This window comes from Frieseomelitta varia, unplaced genomic scaffold (genome assembly GCF_011392965.1).
Source record: "Frieseomelitta varia isolate USP_RPSP 00005682 unplaced genomic scaffold, Fvar_1.2 scaffold_418, whole genome shotgun sequence".
Classification (NCBI taxonomy): domain Eukaryota; kingdom Metazoa; phylum Arthropoda; class Insecta; order Hymenoptera; family Apidae; genus Frieseomelitta; species Frieseomelitta varia.
The window spans coordinates 461,499-484,870 of NW_025110166.1; the positions used below are offsets into that span (position 1 = coordinate 461,499).

Genomic DNA, 23,372 nt, shown 5'->3' on the forward strand with positions numbered 1-23,372 from the left:
GTTTATTATATTACCGAATGTTAATAATATCAATTAATAATAATAATAGATATAGGTATATATATTTTATATTTTACACATTCTGTATGCAAAATACATATATCAATACTTAATTTCAATAGTGATTTTTTTTGCATAGAGCTAGAGTACAGAAACTGAATACGTCATAGTGAATGTTAAAAAGTTAAAAAATATTCAGAAAATATATAACTACATACAATCTATAGCTATAAATGTCTCAAATTTTTGGTCGATACTATTATATGTTTTATTATGTTATGCAAGAATTTAAAAAAAAATTGCAATCTACTTAATACAATGGTAATGCAATGATTAACTGTTCAAAAAAGAAATTTTAAATAATTTGCTAATAAGTTGTTTCAATATATATCCACTATAAATGTAGAATTTACAAAACTCGGAAAATGTTTCAGCATGATTCACACACAACTATAATATTGTTGCATATGAAATGATTGATTTCACAAATGTATATTATTAATAAATGCATATTATTAAACAATATTTATTAGACATTGATTTGAAATTTGGAGCTCGCCAAATTTAATATGATCGGCATTGTGTTAATTTTGGTAAATTATGTATTAAACCGTGTATGATTATCGAATTTGAGTATTTTTGAGAAATTTTGGTAAAATTTAAAACACTGATATAATGAAATAAAAATTGCTTACAATACTATAATAGGTTTGCTGTATTAATTCTTTCAAAATTCTCAGATTTTAATATTATTTTCATTTCAGATAATAAAAATTTATAATGTTTTAAGAAAATATGCTTAATATAAAATGAAATTGAGAAGTTATACATACTAATAGGAATTTTTTGATGTTATAAAAAGAAAATGAAAGCGGATCGAAAATGAACAAAAGAAGAGAGAATTTGCCATTCGTGTGAAAAATTTAGATTAGGAAATAAAAATATAAAAAGATTAACCAAAAAATTACCAACAACAGTCAACTAAAGATTTTAATTCTAATAATTACATTTAATTGTATTTACTTATACATAATTTATTATTTATATTTAATAATAAAGAAAAAAGCTATAAATCTTGAAATTTTTATTTTTTTGACTATTGTGCAAACGTTGTTTAAAGATGCGTAATTTATAAAATTATTGTATTTATATGTTATTTTTTTTTAATTTTATTTTTTCAAGATTATGATTTATCATTTCTATACATGTAAAGAAAGCTAATGCTACGCTTTTTAATGAGTAAGCTTTGTTTAAATTAGCTAGTTTAAGTTTAATAGTTAGCTTTGTAATAAGTAATTTACCCTTTTTATATCCACCAGTGCGCCAGTATCCCTTTGAATTAAGTATATGTCCGCCGCTGCTAGAGTCACCAGAACCATGACTTTTTGTTTCATGGCTCTCACTTATTTCGGATCCATATCCTATTTGCAAAATGAAAAATTAAAGATAGTAGATAATTATGAAATTTATCAGAAAATATTGTGTTTGCATAAGTATGGCATAATTATATTTTTATGTATATAACTATTACTATTATTACTCCAATGATTAATACTAATTTAATATGAAATTAGGCACACATTTTAACATTAGAACTACTAAACAACTGTACCATGAAATTTATATCAGAAAAATTCAAGTGCAAGACTATATTCATAATAGTATAATATAATTATATTATTATAAATAATATAAATATTAATACTTTTTATTTATAACTATTATAAATAACTGTACTATTTTTTTAAATATAATAACATTATTATATATAATAGTATAAATATACTGTTTACTTATTGATTTTATGGAAAATTGTAAATCTTTAAGAAATATTTAAGAAAAGTTGTAAGCCTGGAGAAGCTTGGCCATATTGGTAGTTCTAGTGTTAATTCAAGGCATGATATATATATTTATTCGAGATTTCCATATAATTAATAAATCGATAAATGTACCAGAAACTGAACTAGCTCCACTAGTTTTTCGTGGTAAAAGGATGCTTCGTTTCTTATCGTCTATCTGCAGTTGCGAGTCTGTCGCGTTTCCACCCAAGACGTCTAAAGATCTAAACAAATTTATATTCATAGTCATAAAAGACGAAGTTTAAGCCATAAAAATGTTTTTCGACTTTCACATTCACTTTATTTTTTGATTCAACGATTCCTGAGACAAAGAAAATTTCAAACCATGTTCAGGATCGCATAATGTCATAATCATGTCGGTTTCACAAGATCATATATATATATTTAATTCATTATATCAGGTCCGTCGAACTAATGGCTCGTAATCCTTTTTGCAAACAAAGGGGAAGACTCCTTCATACCTATTTCATTCTATTGTTTCTTTCTTCTCCGGATACTCTAAGAGTTCCATTATCCGCTTTTTGTAACAAAAATTAAAAATATTCTCGTATCGACTTTTTTTTTAAATAAAATATGATAAAGCAATGTAAGAACATATAATAATACTTGAGATCCAGTCGTAAATTATAGAAAGCTGAAATTATGGATAAAATGCATCGCCGATAATACATGTGTGAGAAGAGATTGTAGAAAAGTATTTTTTCATAAATTGACAAAGTTAAGAAATTAAATCAAATGTATGCAATAATGGTTAAAGTCTAAACATGATAGGAAAATCATGGGGTTAAAGCCCCAAACAATGAGGGGCAAGCGGCTTATAAATTGCTAAATTCATGTGACGCGTTCGACAAGCCTGCATTATGTCAAAATGAAAAATTAATTAACTAAATTTTGTCATGAAAAATTGGATTATATAATAATGTAACTCAATATTTAATAAATTGGAAATTATATAATATGCAATAATACTATATAATATACCATGATATATTGTATAATATAATATATAATACAATATATATAAACTAATATTATATTTAAAATATAATATTATAATATTTTAATATATATAATAGTATAATATTAATTTTAATTATAAAATATTAGATTTTTATTTATCTAATGAAATATTCATCACTGGAAGAACTTCCTCTATCAATTGAAAATTAAATGCATGTGTTACGAAAAATTGATTAAAACACAGATTTGTTTATTATATATGCAATAATTGTCCTAATAAAAATCTATGTTCTATTAATAAATTAAAAAATAATTAAACTTACACGAGAGAACCAGTAGGCATCTCAGCATACGGTGGCTCAGCCTCGTAAAGCGCTTTCTTTAAGGTTTCTAACACAGTGACACTATCGATGAATACTCGATAAGTTATCAAAAATGTATTGAGATAATCGATACTGAGAAATCTCAGATCCATCAGACGTTGAAGTAGACGTTCAGGTGTGGCTAATCGAACTTGCGGAATCTTGCAGGAATTTAAAGTCTTACTGAATTTGATGTCCACGTCATCATTGAATAATTTCGGGTCGTTTTCGATAGCTTCAGGCATCGTGACAGAACTAGTGTCCGACCACAAGCCTTGAAGTAAATCGTGCAAATGAACGTTATCCATACAGTGACTGATATCGCTTATCCAAGCAGCTTTCTCCTGTTAATCGAAATTTTTTATAAATTTCCTTTAAATTAAAAATATTTCTTTTCTTATAAATTAAAAATATAAAATATTATTAATCTCATTTCCACCTTCATTTCCGCTAATTTCTATTAATTTTCATTAATATTCCTTTTCTTGTAGATGGAAAGTATAAAACATTGTTAACCCTTCAATGGGGACTCAAGCTGTAATTTTTTTTCTATATATAATTCTATTTGAAATTCTAATTCTAGTTGCTAATATTATAAAATTCTGCTATGTAAGATTATACAAAGATTCAATTTCTTTTATTCTTAAAATCAGTAGTTTTTTCATCCTTGTCTTTTACGTAGAACTCTACATATATCTGTTAAAATTAAAACAAAGCAATAAAGCGAATAAAACATTACTCTGATTATTATTATTGTTATTATTATTGAAATAGTACATTTCAATTTTCTACATTTTAATGTATTTGTAGATTTCGTAATTTTTTTCTCTCAATATATTTATATATGACTTCAACAAATAATGAAATTAATGTTTATAAAATGTTCCAAATTTTTTTTTAAACTAATAGTTACTGCCTAACTAATAATATGTTCAAATCTTTGATTTTACTTAAATACTTTAAATACTTTTATTTAAATAATTTACAAATTATGTGTAGGTTTTTTTCTCTTAAAGAGAGTAATAGCTTGTATGACACGTAGAAGTTGTTGCTGACGGATTAAAAAAAAATAGTAAATATGTAACTGTAAATTAAAAAGGATGTTACGTTTACAATAATAAAATTTAGTACATATAATTTTTGTTATAATTAGACTGCGGATTTTTATACAAATTTTTATAACCAAAGTATTGAATTTTAATACAAAAGTATTGAATCTCAATAAAATATTATTTTAATATCACAAATTATTTATATTATTATATATTATATATTATTAATTAATATTAATATTATAATATTAGCACTAGAAGATTCAAGAATAAAACTTTCATTAGACATATTAAGCTAAAAAGAAAAAAATAGAAAAATTTTATAGTGCAATAGAATACAAACTATTATTTAAACATTTTATGAAAAATCATTTGAATTTTCAAAAATACACTGACGTCTATAAAATTTCTCAACAAAAATTATGAACTAGTCATTTTGGTAGTTCTAGTGTTAATATTAATATCACAGTGCAATTTTGAATTTTGAAATTTCTCATAAATACATAAAAATCTCCAGTTTGATTAAAATTGAATGGTGACCTCGAATAAGGATCTACGTTACATTTAACATTACATTTCAAGATAACACAGTTTAAACCTATACATTTTCCATGAATTTTAAACTCTGAAGTGCTCCTTTTCTTTTATTTTATATTGACTTCTGACTTTTGAATATTTGTAATCTGTGTATAGTATCAGAGAGACTGTAAAACCATATTGCACTGTTGACTCAATTTCGACAATTCGAAAATGTAACATAGATCCTTCGAGTACTATTCCTCTATTCAAGATCTTTATTCAAGTATTCGAAATTATACCTGAATAGTAGGAGCTACGAGGTGTACGGTAAATTGAGGTCCGCCGGATTTTACATCGAATATAATTTTGAAGTCACGGTTCTGCAGTTGTGTATTGACACTTCCACTGCCAATTCCGCTACTTTCACTTACACCACTGGATATCGAACACATTGACAGTTCTAAAATCAGTTCACCGTCACAGTAATATTACATTAATGTATCTAATTACTTAATTTTAATTCAAATAGCAAAAAGGATAATGTTCTTTTATAGCAAAAATATTTGTTACAAAACAAAAATCATTTCTTCATACACAGTTAACAGACTGAAGATAGAATAGTACATTCATCATACATGAACTTAAAAATAAGACTACAAAATAGAATATTTTATAGAAAATACACCAGAAGTATTCTAATTAATTAAAAATTCAATAACTTTCTCGAAAGACAAAATAACATAATACTTTTTATCACTTGCAACAAAATAATATAATATTTTTTATCACTTGCAACAAAATAATATAATACTTTTTATCACTTGCTAGAATTTCTCAAGAATTTGTATTTAATTACATTAATAATACACCAAGTGCAAAAGATTAAACATAAACGATCACAATAGCATGAAATTGCCAGATAAAGCTCTAAAAAGTTTTAGTCAACAGATAATAATGTTATAATACCGTCATCATCTGCAATATTCTGTTCGTTAGGGTCTTCCACTAACACTGCATCGGAAAGTGGTATTTTTCCGATTTGTGGAACAAGATTCAAACGACCGTCGTCGCCCGATTGACGCGTCGTTAATAACAAATGTTTGGAAAAGAGGAAGCATTGTCTGACTGCTTCCTTATCACTACTTTTCCCACCGAACGTTGCGCTAAATCTACTTCGTGCTCCTCTTGGCTTGTCTAATATTTGAATGAGTGTACCTGAAAAAGAATAATGAGATGTGAATGATAACATGGAAAATATATTTGAAATTCAAGATTGATTAAAACGATCAATTTTTCTTTTTTTGTAATTTTTTATAGAAATTTTGTAGATTTGCTTGTTTAAAGATTCGGATGATTTTCATAATTTACATATAGAATACAGCATTTAATACACGTAATTATTTTTGTCATATTCATAGTTTTAAAATAAAGTTACACCATTTTACAAAGAATATGTGAGTCCCTTAGTTAATAGGTGAATTAAGTCTTTATTCCTTAGTATTGTGAAAATTATATTTTCATGTCAATTTCCATAGACTTCATTCCGCCTAAATCGCGTGCGAACAATATTTATAATATTGGACTCATTTTGGATTTACGCCACTCGTCAATTAAGGAGTTGTCATGTAGGACAAATCTCTTTTCAAAATCATTTAAAAAATTTTTCCAATTGTACAATTATTTTCTCAAATCTTAACACTCTTAGATTACAAATTATAATTGTTACCATTTTCCTACGTACCATCTATAATTATAACATTTTTAAACGTACCAATAATTCTATGAAATTTTAACGTTCCCAGATCATAAATTACAGTCATTAAATGTTTTCTACACAGAAGATCTTTCTATATAGAGCGTACCATATTTGCAAATATACCAATAATTCTAATCCTCTAAATTTTAATCCTCTTTGGTTTATTATAATTATAAAATACATTATACAAATTACGGTGCAAATACAAATTATAATTTGTACAATAATTTCAAATATAATAAAATCAAACACAAGTTACAAGTTATTATTTTGTAATGTACCATCTAAAACTACATATAAAAATCCCAAATATATGTATGTATTGCTTTTCAATTGAAACGTTTTCTGTCATAAAAATTTAATTCAAATAATTTAATTTATAAAAATAAAAGCCATCATCTCAGCGTAAAAGCCATTTGTGGTAAAAATGATATATTTGCTCTTATTAAAAAGGTTAACTCTATAAAAATTCAATTGTTTAAAAAATTAAAAAAAAGTTTAAAGTATTATTAAATAATTATTACTTAATTATTATTACTATTTTAATTAATACGATATATGTACATGTATGATTCTGCTCATGTTTATGTATAGTCGGCATAATATAAAACAACAAAATATATGATATACATATAGTATGATGATATATAAGTCCGGGAAAATTCAAGTACTTTCTGAAAAATATTGTATAATTGTTATTTTTCCAGATTATGAACAAACAAATGATCTTTCTCGAAATTATTTCACTACTTGATCATCAAATGAAATAATTTTTATTTTATTTTATATTTTATATTGATTCGTTTCTACAAATAATTTCTAATTTTATTTAAAAGAATTATTGTACATTACTATAAATAATACCTTATACGACAAAGAATCTGCAAGGTATTAATACTGAATTTAATAATAATATTAAAAATCTTATTATCTACGATAAATTGAATGTTAAAAATCAAAAGTGTCCGAAGATTTTTGAACAGCAATATCTATACGTATGTACTTAGGCTTCGTTAGGTATATTGTTTGGAAATGTTTTTAGAGAAAATTGATTCTATAAATATTTTAGAAATATTTCTAAGAGATTTTATAACAATTTCTATAACAGCCCTAATAATAGTTGCGCATAATCCGGCAGTTCGACGTATTATGTACATACAACCCTATTGATTCTAGAACAAAAAGAGATGCGCTTGCATCACTTACCACGAATTTTCACTTGTTATGGACATGCAAAAGCTTCGAGGCAATATCCACGTATAGCAAATTCAACTCAGACTTTATCGACTGCAGCGAAAAATTTTTCATCGATTTTCTCGATTCGGGATGAAAGAGAAGTGAAACAATGAAAATATCGATGGAGGGTTACCGATATTGTTGATGAAGGAAACTGTAAATTTCTACTTGTAGAAACAACTTGTATAATCGAAAAATATGGAGCTCAGAAGCTAATCAGAAGGTAATTAATAAATTGCGAATTTTTACATAAATAATTAAAAAAATTTTTATGAAGACAACTAGAAAGAAAGCAAAAAAGAATTGTCTTATCTATTATATAATATTAAATATTATAAAGAATATTTTTTTTCATTTTTTCATATAGTATATATCATGTGCATTTTTATATCTTCAAATTTTTTACAAGTGTATAAAAATTAATTAATCAGTGTAAATTATTTTTCGTTGAAAATAAATTGTTCTAGACAAATTCCCAGTCCGTAAAATAGTTTAGTCATTGTAGTATATTTATTATGATATTATATTTAAACTATTCCATTGATTGATGGTTTTAACAAGAAAAGGATATTTGTATGATACAAAAATTTTTATAGAAAATAATTTACATTAATTATAATGTTTTTGAATCCTTCATATATTAATAATAAATTTACTTAGATTTTTATATTTTCATTTAATTCATAATTAATTGCTTCGAACTAGATATTTTTTATGTGCTTTAGACGAGATATTTCACAACGTTTTGGAAAATTTTTTTTTTGTTTTAAAAAATAATTGATTTTTAAAATCAATTAAATTCGAGAATGAACTCTGAAACATTTTTCTACATCTTAAAGAAATTGAATATAATAATAATCAATGACGTTCCTATGGCGTCATGTGATTTTCAACAATATATGTCATTTATATATATCATTTATTTATCTATACTTTTAGTATCTCTATCTTCTTAGTTTTGACAAATTCATAATCGTTGATATCGCCTTCATAGATCATTTTCAACCAAGAATTTGTCGATTCTGGTAAAAATTGTTCCCAATAATAACCAGTCATTATAGTGTTAATAATTAAATTTTCGAAACTGAAATTACCGATATATCCGCTGAAATCTGTTCGCATAATTGAACATTTATTAACCGTAAAAAATTTCAATCCTTTGAATGTAAAATCAAACTGATTTGAATGACTTACGTACACTACAAATGAATAGAAAAAATATCAATCAAGTAGTATACGTATAGTGCAATCATTTTCATTTATTTTAAGGCATTCGTTTATCCATGTTCGTCTATATTTGTATACAGATGAATAATAATACATGATGAAATACTTGGCCTGCAGATCTAAGAGAATTAAATATGATAAATGATATAATAATTCGTAAGTGCATGGAAATTGCTAATCGATGTAATTAACTAATTTGCAATCTGAAACTTCTTTCAATCTTCTAACAGCAATTCGCTGTTTTAAAAATTAAATATACAGAAACATTCAATAATATCGCTTACCCTGTCTTACAAATACTTGATTGACATCGAGTAAAATATCACAGCCTTCTACGATCATTCGTTCCACGCCCAAATTTTTTCGTAAGTTTTCTGTTTCACTGACCTAAAATAATATGAACGCATCAACACAGCTAGAAATATCTTATTAATAATTAATTATTGGAAGATTAACGAAATGAAACAGTAATTAATTATTAGAATCAACGAACATGTTGCTTCTGAACGATCAACTATTGCAATCAAGTAGAAAATCAATACCTCGTCGTGCATTTGTCTCGATAAATGTTCCAATTGTTGCCTCGCGTTTTCTAAACTTTTCCGTTCAACGTGATCGTGGGGAGTATGCGCCAATAATTCGTGCAGTGTAATAATATATCTTGGAATCTGAAAAATATACGTGGAAAATTATTTCCTCTGTTCAATTATTTCCTCGTTTCATCTGTAATTCAACATTAATTAATAGAATTTACAATAAAAATGTATAGTGTTTGAATAAAATAATAATTCACTGAAAATAAGAAAGAGCATAATGCAATATTTTTAAAAATGATGCAAGAAATAAATAAGATTTAGCAAAAACAATTTGAAAAAATTTTAAATTTACATCGACTTCCAGAAACTTGTAATGGAAGCTAATTTATTATTGCTACATTCTTTGGATGATGGAATATTTCGTAGATATATATGTTCTCAATGAATTAATTTAGTCGTAAATTTACCATCACTAGATATGGCTCTTTGTTTTGAACATTTTTCCTACAAAACCAAAAATAATATTTTAACTATTTAGGTGTCCCCATTTACGAAGGAATATTAATCTTCTATATTTCATTTTAATATTTCTTTATTCAGAATGACATGAATAAAAATAAATTCGTAGAGAAAAGGAATCATTTAAAAACAAATGCAATTGCATTTTGTAATTGCACCAATGCACTTTTACCAAACATCATATTACACGATAACCGATTTTTAATACGTACTAAAATATTCTACATATAAATCATTATAAATTAAATAATAATCAAAATAAACAATTTTGTTGCTACATAAATTGAAATTAATATTAATTTTGTTTTTAGTTAAATATTGTAAAAGTTTCCTCCATGATTTTTTCAACAATACAATGAATCGATTAATTTATTTTAGTCTTTTTTACAAATAAACTGCAATATTAACACATTGACGCTTATTTGAAATTTGGAATTATTATGATGAATTTTTTGCAAAATTTCACTCGAGAAATCTTAAATGAGAAATATTTACTCAAAAGTAACGCAGTTATTGTTGGAAAAAAAGCATTTATTGTAGGTACTTGTTTGAATTCGTATATATTTCCTGAGAATTGATAATATTGAAAGTAAAGATGCAAGCTTCAAGACTTAACCTTGAAGGCTGAGTTTTTAAGAATAATATCATACGAAGCTTAAACTTTCAGAACTTTAAGACTGAAGCTTTAAGACTACAATTAGCTCTCGATACTCTTAAGATTCATTTCGTAATACATATATTAATAATACATATATTGATAATATTGAGTAATACATATATTGATAATAATGTGACATTTGACACTCACGTTATTTATAATAATCATTGTATACAACTTAGATAGCTCGAGTTTAAAAATTCGAGCGTCGAATACTTTAACTTCCACAGCTTAACGCTTAAACCTTTGAGGTTCAGACTATAAAGGCTAGAAACATGGACTGAGTTTTTCAAGCAGCAGATTCAAAACTTATAATAACCAAAGTTTGTACTCGTTAGTCTTTAATATTGCATTATTTTTAACAAAACATTCAATTAAGGCATAAACGCAAATTTTTTGACATTTTTTGGCATGCGGAATGTTGTTTTTCCTTGCATTCACAGAAGTATGTCGTACATTTACTTTTGTTTTGTTAAAAAATTTCAAAAAAATTTGCGTTTATACGTTAATTGAGTTGTGAAATACAGAATCTACGTATTTATGATGAAACAATACATGAAAACAAAACTTATAGGATCAAAAAAATAATTCATTAAACATACCAAATATAAATGTAGTATCGTACGTCATTTTAGTTGCATTTAATCATAACAGATGGCCTGTAATGATTGTTTATCATAAAAATGGGTGAACGAGAAAAAATATGAATACTATACGAATGAAGCACAACGTTTGCGCTCTTGTCTTTTTGAAAAGAGAGTCGGGCGAGTTTAGAAACGGAGTCGAGTGTTGTTTAAAAAGAGTCAATTGTGTTGTTAAAACAGTTTATTTGAGTCGTTTATCTGTGTTATTTGTCTTGTCTAATTATTTGTTATTCAATTACTATTATTGTTATTTAATAATCATTTATATTTAATCTCTACATAAATAATATCCAATAAGAAGAATTGATGTTATGAGCTTTAAATGGTTATATCACGAAAGTGAAAGTATGTGGTATACCGTCTTATTTTCCCATACGACCACAGATCTATCTGCAAAAATCTGATCAAAATTGATATTTATTCGAAACGGTTAGCTTTTGAATGTTACATCGACGATTAGTGTTTGAATATACTGACAAAAATAACAAACGGAGGAATAATTTAAAGTGTAACATTTGAAAATTTTATGAACTGATAGAAAAATAGCGGCCATTAACCATTACGCTATCATGGATGAGATATTTTGCATAACTATGTGCAATATCATCAATGAAGTGGAATTGTAGAATGGCGTTATAAAGCGAGAGCGTTAATCTCGTTGGTTGTACAATACATAGTTGTGGCGAGATATCTTATCCACCGTACTGAAAGGATTAATGAATTATGTCGTTAAACAATCACGTTGTGTTGGTAATAGTATTTAAATCCAAAACATAGAGTAAACAGGATGCTAAAAACAGGATGCTAATTACGATATTAATTTTCAACAGTAGTTGCGCATCGTTTTATGACGTTCAACTATGAAGTTGTGTCTTATGCATAGAGATGGTACATAATACTTTAATCTGATTAATTATCCTTGGGGACGTGCACTGTATATGAACATCAGAATTTCTCAGCTTCTCTCATTGTCACTCTCTTATCCATGACTTTTTCCTCCTTTTCTTATTTGTCTCATGCGTATAAATTATTATTATACTTCCACTATTTTTACTATTATTATATCCCGTTTCATTATTATTTTATTATAATATTCCGTGATAAAATTAAAAACACGAAAAAAATATTTTTTTACGAATTGCGGTTGAATGTTATATAAAAGTAGATACGAGATGATATTTCATAAAGATATTAAAAAGGAAAAATAACTTCTTCGTTTTAATCTGAATTTAAACTTTAGATTTTATTTTAATTTTGTTTTGTGTTATCTTAATCTATATTATTATTTTATTTTACGTTATTATTCTTAAGAATTTCAATATCAATATAATTTTTTTAAATAGAACGATATGTTATTATTATTTTTTACAATTATGTATATATGATGACAATGTTTGATTAATAGTTTTACGAACAACATAAATATTGGTGGAAAGTGGCAAGTTTCGTATTTTCCTATAATAATATGTGAACCGCGAGATGGTAAACAAGTAAACGAGCTACATCGATATTGCTTTGTTTACTGTTTTTAGTCCAGAACATTGCCCAATAGCTTTAAAAGTGGCTTTTTGTTGCCAAAAACACTTTGATATCGGTTGTTGTTTTTCGACAAAAATTTAATTAACGTAAGTATGACGTGAAAAAGACGATAAACAGTACAAAAAAAGTAATTAAAAAAATATGTATAAAAATACAAAGAGTATAATAAAACTATGGATATGTTTGCACGATTATGTATATAATCATACAACTATGACATGGGGTTTTCCAATTTTCATGGTAAAACTGAAAAGATAATAATTCTACATATATACGCAAAAATAAACTAAAATGAAAGAATAGCATTTCTTCATTTAAATTTGCTATAATCTCTAAATGTTTGCTCTCATTTTAGTAAATAGAAAGAAGTTTTTAAACAGTTCTTAAAGTAATTGAAAAAAGAAATTATAAGATGTTAATGAAGTATGAAATTGAAAAATAAGAAATTATGTATATGATTCATTTTATTAAAAAGAAGATATTTACTGTCAGTAAAATATCACTCATGATGAATATTTAAATCATTTAATTTCACTTTGAATTTTGCGATTTTGTCTTCATAACGTTTGATCGTAGAATTATCCAAAATGTGTAATTATATATTTGGATTTCAAAACTTTAGAGAACTGTCATTTTCAGGAAAAAGAATATTTTTTAATAAATAAAAAAAAAACAAATAAAATTTGATAATAAATTGAATAACGCATAAAAAATATTTTTTTGACTGAAATTGGATTTATATTCCTTTGTCCCATCAGAGTATTTTAAATCTGCTATAACTGTTTCCATAAAATTTTGCTCCGACCTTTAAGACACCTACATATGTTATGCACCCACTGTTTCATATTCAAAAGGCTATCAATCAAACAAATGAATAATATTAAGAAAATGAATATAACGTAACATACCTGATGCATAGGATACGTTAAAAAGGTCTCTAGTGAACGTCCTCCGCAAGCGATCTTGTTCTCCAATCTAATAAGCATTGCAGCGAACGCAGGTGATGATTGCTTGCATTCAGTCAACACTTGAAGACTGTAATGATGGTTTCTGACGTATTCTTGATAAATTGATAACATTGGCAGTAACATGTCGAACAAATCTCCTAAAATCATCAAACTTGTCGTCAAAATTCTTATATTTTGTGCACGTATCGTTGATTATTATTAGACTGCGAATTTTCATATATTTATGGAAAATTTAGAGTACAAAATTGCGTAGAATGCACATAAGTGTGTAATTAACAATTAATTTAATTAGTATTCAATTTTTATAATATTTAATACGTAAATAAATATCAAATTTGTGTTTTCAATTATATTTTTAGAAGTATGAATTTGCATAAAGATCCGCAGTCTAATTATCGTAATGATATTCTAATAACTGATTTTTCGATTTTATATTTTACATTAAGTTAATATTTCTGTTAATAACCATATCGATTTTATTCTTGATCGCAATGACTTCAATGACAAAAATCAATTGTATTTAGAAGTGAATGAATATATCATAATGTTATTGTAAGACTATTTACAATATTAAAGAAATTATTGTTGAAATTTATTAATATTAATAGTAAAACTTATTATTAATGTATTTCTTCTTAATAGTTTCATTATATTGCTATTAAAGATCAATGCAACATTTTATTTACAATTTTTTCAATCAATTTCATTATCAAATTCTGTTTTTCCATACCTCACTTAGGTCTATAAAAGAAAATTCCAATTCACTTAATATTTCCTCATCATTATACCGTGATGTAAATTCTATAATTTTATGAAATATCGATAAATTGAAATATCTACAATATTATGGTAAATTATATCGTTTAGTCTTTAATTGGTTAACACAATCTGAATTTTGTATTAGTACGGAATATACTGAATATGTGTTCTACTCGTAAAGAACATAAGCACTCTGAGGCTTGCATTCAACAGTATAATTATGACAACCATGTCAATTACCAAAATTATCGCGAGACATCTCGCTTTACAACGTCATTTATATGACATCATGAACAAGATATCATTGATAATAATTCGATTTCACTACCACTGAAGCATGGCTATTTCGTGAAAATTGTATGCTATTTCGTATGTATAGTTACTCACATTCGGACACTTAAATATTTGGACATTAAGTACATAAACTGTTACAATTTCGTAAAATAAAATCGTACAAAATGCACTCATTTTATTCTAAGATGTTTCTACATTACGTAGGAAAGTGAAGACACTTCTTTTCTTTTGAAAATGTTGTAAATTGTCATAGCATATAGAAACATTGAAAAATATTTTTCATAACTAAATCTACAACAGATTTAAAGATTAAAGACTTCCCTTTATAATGGCTCTCTAAAATTTGAGGTACAATCTTTTTTCGCCATTTTATTGAACTTTGAATCAGGGTTACTAAGCTTAGACGATCGATATTCTCATCGTTATATTCGTTTTTACTTGATATTCAAAATTTAATAAAACGGCGAAAAAAGTATATCAATGTATTTCGGGATCTCTATAAAATATTGTGTGACAGACAAAAGAGAATTTAAGAAATAAATGATACAAAGACATACCATATTTTTAGAATATAGAAGAGCAACAAATAATTCTAAAGTATATCTTCAGATTAAATTACGATTGCTAATATAATAAAAAATATAATATATAATAGACTATTGATGTTCAAAGTGCTTCTATTGTAAACATATATTTATTCTTATTTACATTCCTAATTATATACATAATATAATCATAGTAATCATGTTAAATAAAATAATGAATAATCATGATTACTGTAATAAAAATTTTAAATGTTTTATACAATAATATTAATTGAATTTACTAATATAATCGTGATAAAATTGAGTACAAATAATGTTACATAGTATATTCATAAAAAATTTACATATGTGTTTAAATACTTTCGTGAGAAACGATATCTTATTCAGAATGTCTTATAAATAATTCTATAAGAATTAATGAAAAGTATCAAATTGTTTTCTGAATGTAACGACGATCGAATTGTTGAATAAAAATAAAAAGACATACCTAAAACTAAAGTAGGCCAGTTCTCCATACGAGAAATGAGACCTTTCAGGAAGATCTGGTGAAGGAATAATACTGTTTCGCTATTCAAAAATATGCTATTCACATCCTCGTGATTACAAGGGGGTTTCTTTGAACTAGCGGCCATCTTAAAAGGCCTCAAGAAACAGCTCACTAATATCTCCATTTGTTCTGTATACTCTTCTTCAGTTTCCACCATTTGAAACACTAAGCTGAAATTAAGAAAATTCATTCTGTCTTTTTCTTTTTGCCTTGCAAGCAGAAGATAAATATATAAAAGAATTAAATAGAAGTATTTTAAATTAATTTAAATAGAGAATCTTGGAACAAGTATTATACTTGTTTCAAGATTAAAAAAAATTAACTAATACTCTAAATGAATTGTATTGTAAAAATATAGTGATTCCTAGGAATCCTTGGAATCTAAACATAATTCATTTCAGAAAATACCTTGACTTTCGAGTTAAATTTTCCCATAAGAAATAATGTAAAATAAATTAATTTTAAAGTTGGATAACAATATTATAGAAATTCTCCGAATGATCTATAATACCTTGACTTTCGAGTTAAATTTTCCCATAAGAAATAATGTAAAATAAATTAATTTTAAAGTTGGATAACAATATTATAGAAATTCTCCGAATGATCTATAATACCTTGACTTTCGAGTTAAATTTTCCCATAAGAAATAATGTAAAATAAATTAATTTTAAAGTTGGATAACAATATTATAGAAATTCTCCGAATGATCTATAATAATACTGAAATTGATCGTTAATCAGCATATAAAGAATATCAAATATAAAAGTACAGATAAATAATATTCTATGTACACTACTTATTGAAGTAAAACTTGCTATCTGAAATTATTTTGCTTTACTACCTCAAAAGATGGTGTTCTATTCTCTTTGTTCCTTTCTCTAATCAAATATTTGTTATTAGAAAATATGTCTCTTGGCAGAGTATTTAGGTAATCAAATAAGTACACAAACAGATAAGTACACAAAATCAATGTAGCAAATTTCATGAAAATTAATATGTAAAATAATAAAACAAAGTCGAAAATAAATAGAATAATAAAATAAATAAAATAAAATAAAGTGATATTTAATACAAATACAAGTACACATGAAATGTAAGTATCGTATGAACTTTTTAAACTAATAATTGCATAATCAATATGTTAATATTAAATTGCTATTTAATAATTAAATATCACACGATATTCCGCAAGTATTGTTGTTGATATTATAAAACAACAAATTTGATAAAAGTTAATTCAATACTAATGAAATTAAAATCAAATAAAAAATGAATAAAAGTTTATTTTATTCATTTCAAAAAAATATATAATACAAATAAAAATTGAGTGTATTAATCTTACTAATAAATTCTATGGCAATCAACGTGTAAAATAATAAATCAAAATAATAATAATGACGCTGTAATTACTTGTCAAAACGAACAGTTACAGTACAATCAACGTATTAATAATAAATCTTTAATTAATGATTAAATGTCATTCAATATTCCGCAAATTAACATTATAGAACATTATAGAAACAAACATAATTAATAGAAATCAGTTAAATATTAAATAATTTATAATATTAATAAAATTAAATATTATGAAAATTTTATTAATTTTATCAATAAATTCCATGGCGGCTAACGAATGAAATGAAATAGTAATGAAGCCATATACTTCTTGAAACGAGTAATTATTACATAATAGCGCGTTATATTAATTATACATCCATTTAACAGTTAAATGTTATTCAATGTTATTCGCAAATATTATTATCGATATTTCACAGATACATATTCACGTTGCAGTACGCTTATTAAACTGAAATTGTTATTGATGCAATTGTTCCAGTTAGTAATACAGAATCACAAGTGAATCAATTTTAACGTACATCTGTTTCAAAAAATTAATGCATGTATAATTACCATATAATATTCATTTAATAAACGTTAAATTAATACAATTAAACCAGTTAATTAATAATTAATTTGTATTTTTTTCTCTCTAAAATAATGCGAATATTTAACAGAGTATGTAGTATGATGTTCTCTTAATTCTTTAATTCATTATTACATTACCTTTCATTATCAGTTTTACACAAAATATTTTACATTAAATTTTACGTATTTAGTTTCGAATGAGCTAAAATATAGCACTGACTTGTCTAAGAATTTTAACATTCGAAAGTTTAGTCACTATTATAGGAAATTAATACAAACGATATTTATTATTCGAGTGCCTTGATTTACAGTGGATCGAAAAATATTAGCGAACCTACTTTTCTTGCAATATTTAGTGAAAACAAATGATACATTAGCAAAATTGTTCAGAAATAATTTATTATATACAAAAGGAATGTGCAATTTCTAATAATAAGTTATACAATAACGTTACAATATAAAAATTCGAGAATCATAAACATATTGATACACGATGGCTTCTTTTCTACAGCACTACCACGTATTTGAATTCAGAATATTAAATATTTTTAATGGTTTAAAAACAAACATTCTCTCCTAATGTTAACACGATGTAGCACGCGATATCATTCGCGAGAATATTCCAATATTTGCAAAATATTTTTTTTTAATAACATTCAGTGCAAACTAAGCACTGGAATCACAAATATATTAATACCTTTTCGATTCTCGAATCCTGTATTATTATTATATAACTCGTTATTGGAAGTTGCTGTTGTGCAGATTACTTTTGTATATAGTGAGTTATTTATGGAAATAAATTTTGTTAATATATCGTTTGTTTTTATAAAGATATTGCCAAAAAATTAATATTTTTTCAATTAACTGCATGTACGTCTGGGGACTAGCGCAATTTTTGAAGAGAAATAATTTATATACCAGAAAAAGAACTAAAGCCTTGACTCACTGAAGGGTCGAATTACTCGAAAGTTATGTCCTTGGGAATTTTAATAGCGTACAGCGTGCCATGAAGCATCCTTTGAGGGAAAGGATCTCGAAAATATTTAAATCCGTTCCGCGCGAATTTGTCTCCATCTCGAGGCTCAAGAATCTCCGAAGACGGTGGAAAGAGAAACGAGGGAGTTTTCCTCAATTTTTCATTGGCTCAGAATAGTTGAGAAATCGTCTGACTCCGGTAAAGAACAGTTCGCTTATAGTTTAGAAATAGTTTGGCCTCCGATCGAGATAGTTCGACTTCCGAGCATTCTTTGACAGTCTAAGTGTTATTGCGTCAAGTTGAAGGGATAATCTCTTGATAATCAGCACGCAGCAAATAATACAATTCATTTTGTTATGAAACCACGGTTTTCAACCGGTTTTGCGTATCGTAATAAACCAACGCACCGCGTGCAAACATTTACATTGACTTATTTGATTTACGAGAATAAGTAATTCGATCGCTACTGATTTATGATTGAGTAAACTATTCAACAGCTAATTTTGTCGTGTCTAACATTTTACTTAATATTTGCATGATTCTACATTTATTACTTTACTCTATTAATTTAGCTTATGTTATCGTTGGCTAAAATAGTTATCGTTTGTTCATTGGTAGATTATATTTAGTACATTATTTGATAATTGGTTTGTTGTTACTTGATTAATGTTACTCTAGTGTAAATACAGAGAAATGGGTCAGACAAGGGCGAGTGTTGATCATGAATACAACCAATATAATTAGTCGTGTAATAAATAGACATCAACTGAATATAAGTCTCTCCCTGAGATTATAATCTGATGAACAAAGAATCGATCCTAAAACAATCACAATACACCTAAAACAATCTAATCTGTATAATAAATTGTAAGACTTAGTTTCAAGCCGCTAATAACCCATATAAGTGGTTGATACAACTTTAAATAATGAATTAAAAAAAAGATTTATTTTGATTATAATTTTAACAATAAGAAGAAAATATTTAAATAATTGTATAGTAGATTTCGCGATCTTTTTTGTTTTCCAACAAACAATTATAAAAAATATCATCGTTTCTTCAAAATTTACAAATCTTTGACCTAAATAAATTAGTATCTATAATTTGTTAAAAATTCTTTTTTTTTTTCATTAAATATTTAAAATCTGCAGCTATGTGTAAATCTCCATTCTATGGGATTTTCTACTTTAAAAAATCTCTGATATGTACAAAAGTCCGCAATCTAGTCATAATATTGTTCTAGAATTTCTAGCATCGTTATTATTTTAACTAATTGATCGTACTTAATGTTACGAGCGGTTACCAAATAAAATTTGAATAAACAGAGGAAGTAATTCTTACCTATTCCGCTTACGCATACTCTCAGCATGAGGGCTTTTAATGTATTGCTCGACGATCTGTTTCCAGCGCCTGCGGCACAGCCATCCTCTCAAGAAGCTCTGAACCTTTTTAATTTTCTGCACCTCGGCCTCGGTAATATTTCGTATTCCAAACGACGTAACTACGGAATCGTGTTCGTCGGATCCATAAAGAGATCCTGACATGTATAAACTGCCAGTACCATGGGACATGGTCCTTTGAACTCTCGGCTTTCCTGTATACGATGAAGCTACAGGCCTCAACTCTTTTTTCAAGGCACACAACTGAAAAAAAGAAATAAATCGTGGAATGCAAAGAAATTCGAGGATTAACGTTTCCTCGTTGATCAAATTGGCAGAATTTTACTATTATAGATAAAAAAACTTGAATGAAAATTATTTATATCCTGATGATACTTTCTAATCCTTCATAGGTCCTGTGCGAAATTTTGTTCGTGAATTTTTCGGAGTAAATTTATTTTTCTTCCTCCGAGGATTCATCTTTCGAAAATTTAACTTAACCCCGAGGTTCTTGAATTTTTATATTATTTTAGTTTTATATTTGTTTTAGCAAAAAGATTTATAATTATTTTAAAAAGATGATAAAATTTGATCGAGAAATCGCATATTGCATATCAATAAGTATATATAGTCATATTTTATAGTTCGTTTGAACATGAGATATGTTTTAGTTTTTGAGAAATGTAGGTGGGTCGAAAATAGAACCGAAAAGACGGAGCAGAGTTAGAACCTGATTGTAGAATTAAATAAATTGAAATTTTTTTGCTTCTCTTAAAAGCCTGAGACAGTAAAAAAGATTAACCGCGAACGACTCAACTCCTGTGAAAAATGCGGTAAAAGTTAAAAGCACCGCTTCATATAAACTATTATATCTAGACTGCGAATTTTTATGTATTTATAGAGAGTTTAGAAGTATGAAAATCCATTGAATACGCTTAATAAAAATATCCAAAGAAAGTATCTGTTATGATATTTAATAATTAAAAGAAATCTTTGCTTAGATTCTACTTTTTTTAATTATTTTCATAAGAATATAATCTTACACAAAAATCTGCAGTCTACTTAATCAATTCAGTGTAACAACAATTCCTCAGGATACTCAAAAGGGTATATAAAATAAACATTTGTAAATCGCGAGAATGTTTGCATGTTTCTGCTTTGTGTAATACTACGTCTTATTTTCTTCAGTTTATCATATAAAACGCAATACAACAGAGATTATTTAAATATTTAAAAAACATCTGTTTTTTAAATATCTTAATATTCAAATGTTATATTCGATTGCGAACTATTATGCATTTGTATAAAATTTCAATATCATGAAAATCTTCAGAATGAATATAGATATAATATAAATTGCAAAAATAGGTGAGATATTTCAAGTAAAGTGCACATTATAATATTTAATAGGTAAAAAAAGTCTTAATTTAGATTCCACTTCTTTAATTATCTTAAATATGTTTAAAAGAATGTAAATTTGCATAAACATCTGCAGTCGAGTTATAACATTCAAATGTTAAGAATATTTGAAAAAGCTCTGCTCTAATTATTAGAAAATTCTTCTGTATGTAATACAATATGATAAAAATCATCTAATCATACAAAAATTTAATAAAATGTCATAAGAGTTGTCAATGACACGAAGGATTAACTAGAAAATATATCATTATTTTATTTATTATATACAAAGAAAGTGTTCAATATTTTTTCAAACGTTAAACATTGAATTCACTCTTATCATTTTGGTGATGTAGTTTTTGTCGTCGATACGAACCACTTCGAGCCACCACTAAAAAGTAGTGTATGAGTTGTTTATTCCACCGACAGCAAAACCATCGTTTCGTGATTGCGATGTGATTTTCAGACAATAGTCTGTTTCAATTCACGTCGTGATTTAGAGATGTCTATCGTTATTAAAAATTAAGAATGACTTAATTTTAATTTGAGCTTGAATAGTTAATAAAATTTACTATCAAACTATGTTCAAATCTTTCAATTTTACCAAAGATATGTAAATTATTGAAAATTGAGAGTGGCCTAATTTTATACTCAAGTTTAATAATTAATAAAATATATTATCAAATTATGTTTAAATCCTTCAATTTTACCCCAAAAAATGTTGTTAAAAACTTAGAATAATTTGATTTTTACCTTAATTTTAGTAATTTAACTTTAATAATTAATCAAATATATCAGATCCTTCAATTTTATTAAAAACATGAATTAGAGTAATCATAATTTAATAGCTAGCAATTCTATAAACCTATCAAATCATATAGTCTCTCGAATCAATTTGAGATCGCAACAACAAAAGTTATTCACCATGCATCAAGCTTAAATGATCAAAAATTTATGAAAATTTTGTAAAATGAACATTTAATCATTCGATCTCGCGAAGAGTATTTTAAAATTAATTTTTTGAAATTTCCTTATAATTACTATTAGCTTATAATATTAACTCCAATTCTCTTGCGCAAAGATTCGTCGAATATAATTCTCAACTTACTTCTGCTCGGAGCTTCTTTATTTCTGACATAAGCTCCTCGCATTGCTGTGTATACTGCCACTTAGCTGTCTTCTCGCTCTCGACAATCTGCAACAGGTGTAGATGCTTTTGCTCGAGCTCCTCCTTTTGCAATCGCAATTTGTTGAAACTGCAATCAATAAGCAAGTTGATGACGATGAAACAGACACATCTCTCTCCGTGCTTACGTTTTAATTGCATCAAAACACATCGCGATATCAGTCGACTATAAAATTTCAATACAACACTGATTATCGAGCTCCAACAATTCAATTATACAGGGGAATTCAGATTTACACAATATACGATTACTGTGAATCACGTTGAAACACGAAATTGCACGTGCATTTGGACGTGATAAAACATAACGATTTGAAACAGTACATTACCTCAAGTATTATTATTTTTAATTTAGATTTCGTTTGAAAAAAAATAATAAAACAATTTAGAGATAAAATATTTTTATATTTAAATAAACGAATCTCTTCTTTAAATATATGTATTTTTTGAATATTATCTAGGCTTGATCATAAATGAAAAGTTGACATTTATGCACATTATTACCTATTTATTTTCCTTCTTTTTCATG

At 26.2% G+C, this 23,372-nt stretch overlaps 1 protein-coding gene across 6 annotated transcripts in view; it reads right to left on the reverse strand.

The window, feature by feature from the left end:
* Positions 1-23,372, reverse strand: part of LOC122531822 (ras-specific guanine nucleotide-releasing factor 2-like) — an 84,552-nt gene that overhangs the window by 15,959 nt on the left and 45,221 nt on the right. For all 6 annotated transcript variants that reach the window (XM_043660056.1, XM_043660054.1, XM_043660052.1 and 3 more), the window contains 11 exons: positions 22,766-22,913; positions 20,222-20,523; positions 15,921-16,150; positions 13,776-13,972; positions 9,514-9,639; positions 9,256-9,358; positions 5,719-5,967; positions 5,052-5,212; positions 3,143-3,525; positions 1,953-2,062; positions 1,302-1,421 (listed from right to left, as the gene is read on the reverse strand). In XM_043660056.1, coding sequence (XP_043515991.1) covers positions 1,302-1,421; positions 1,953-2,062; positions 3,143-3,525; positions 5,052-5,212; positions 5,719-5,967; positions 9,256-9,358; positions 9,514-9,639; positions 13,776-13,972; positions 15,921-16,150; positions 20,222-20,523; positions 22,766-22,913 — 2,129 coding nt within the window. The remainder of the gene's footprint in view (positions 1-1,301; positions 1,422-1,952; positions 2,063-3,142; positions 3,526-5,051; positions 5,213-5,718; positions 5,968-9,255; positions 9,359-9,513; positions 9,640-13,775; positions 13,973-15,920; positions 16,151-20,221; positions 20,524-22,765; positions 22,914-23,372) is intronic.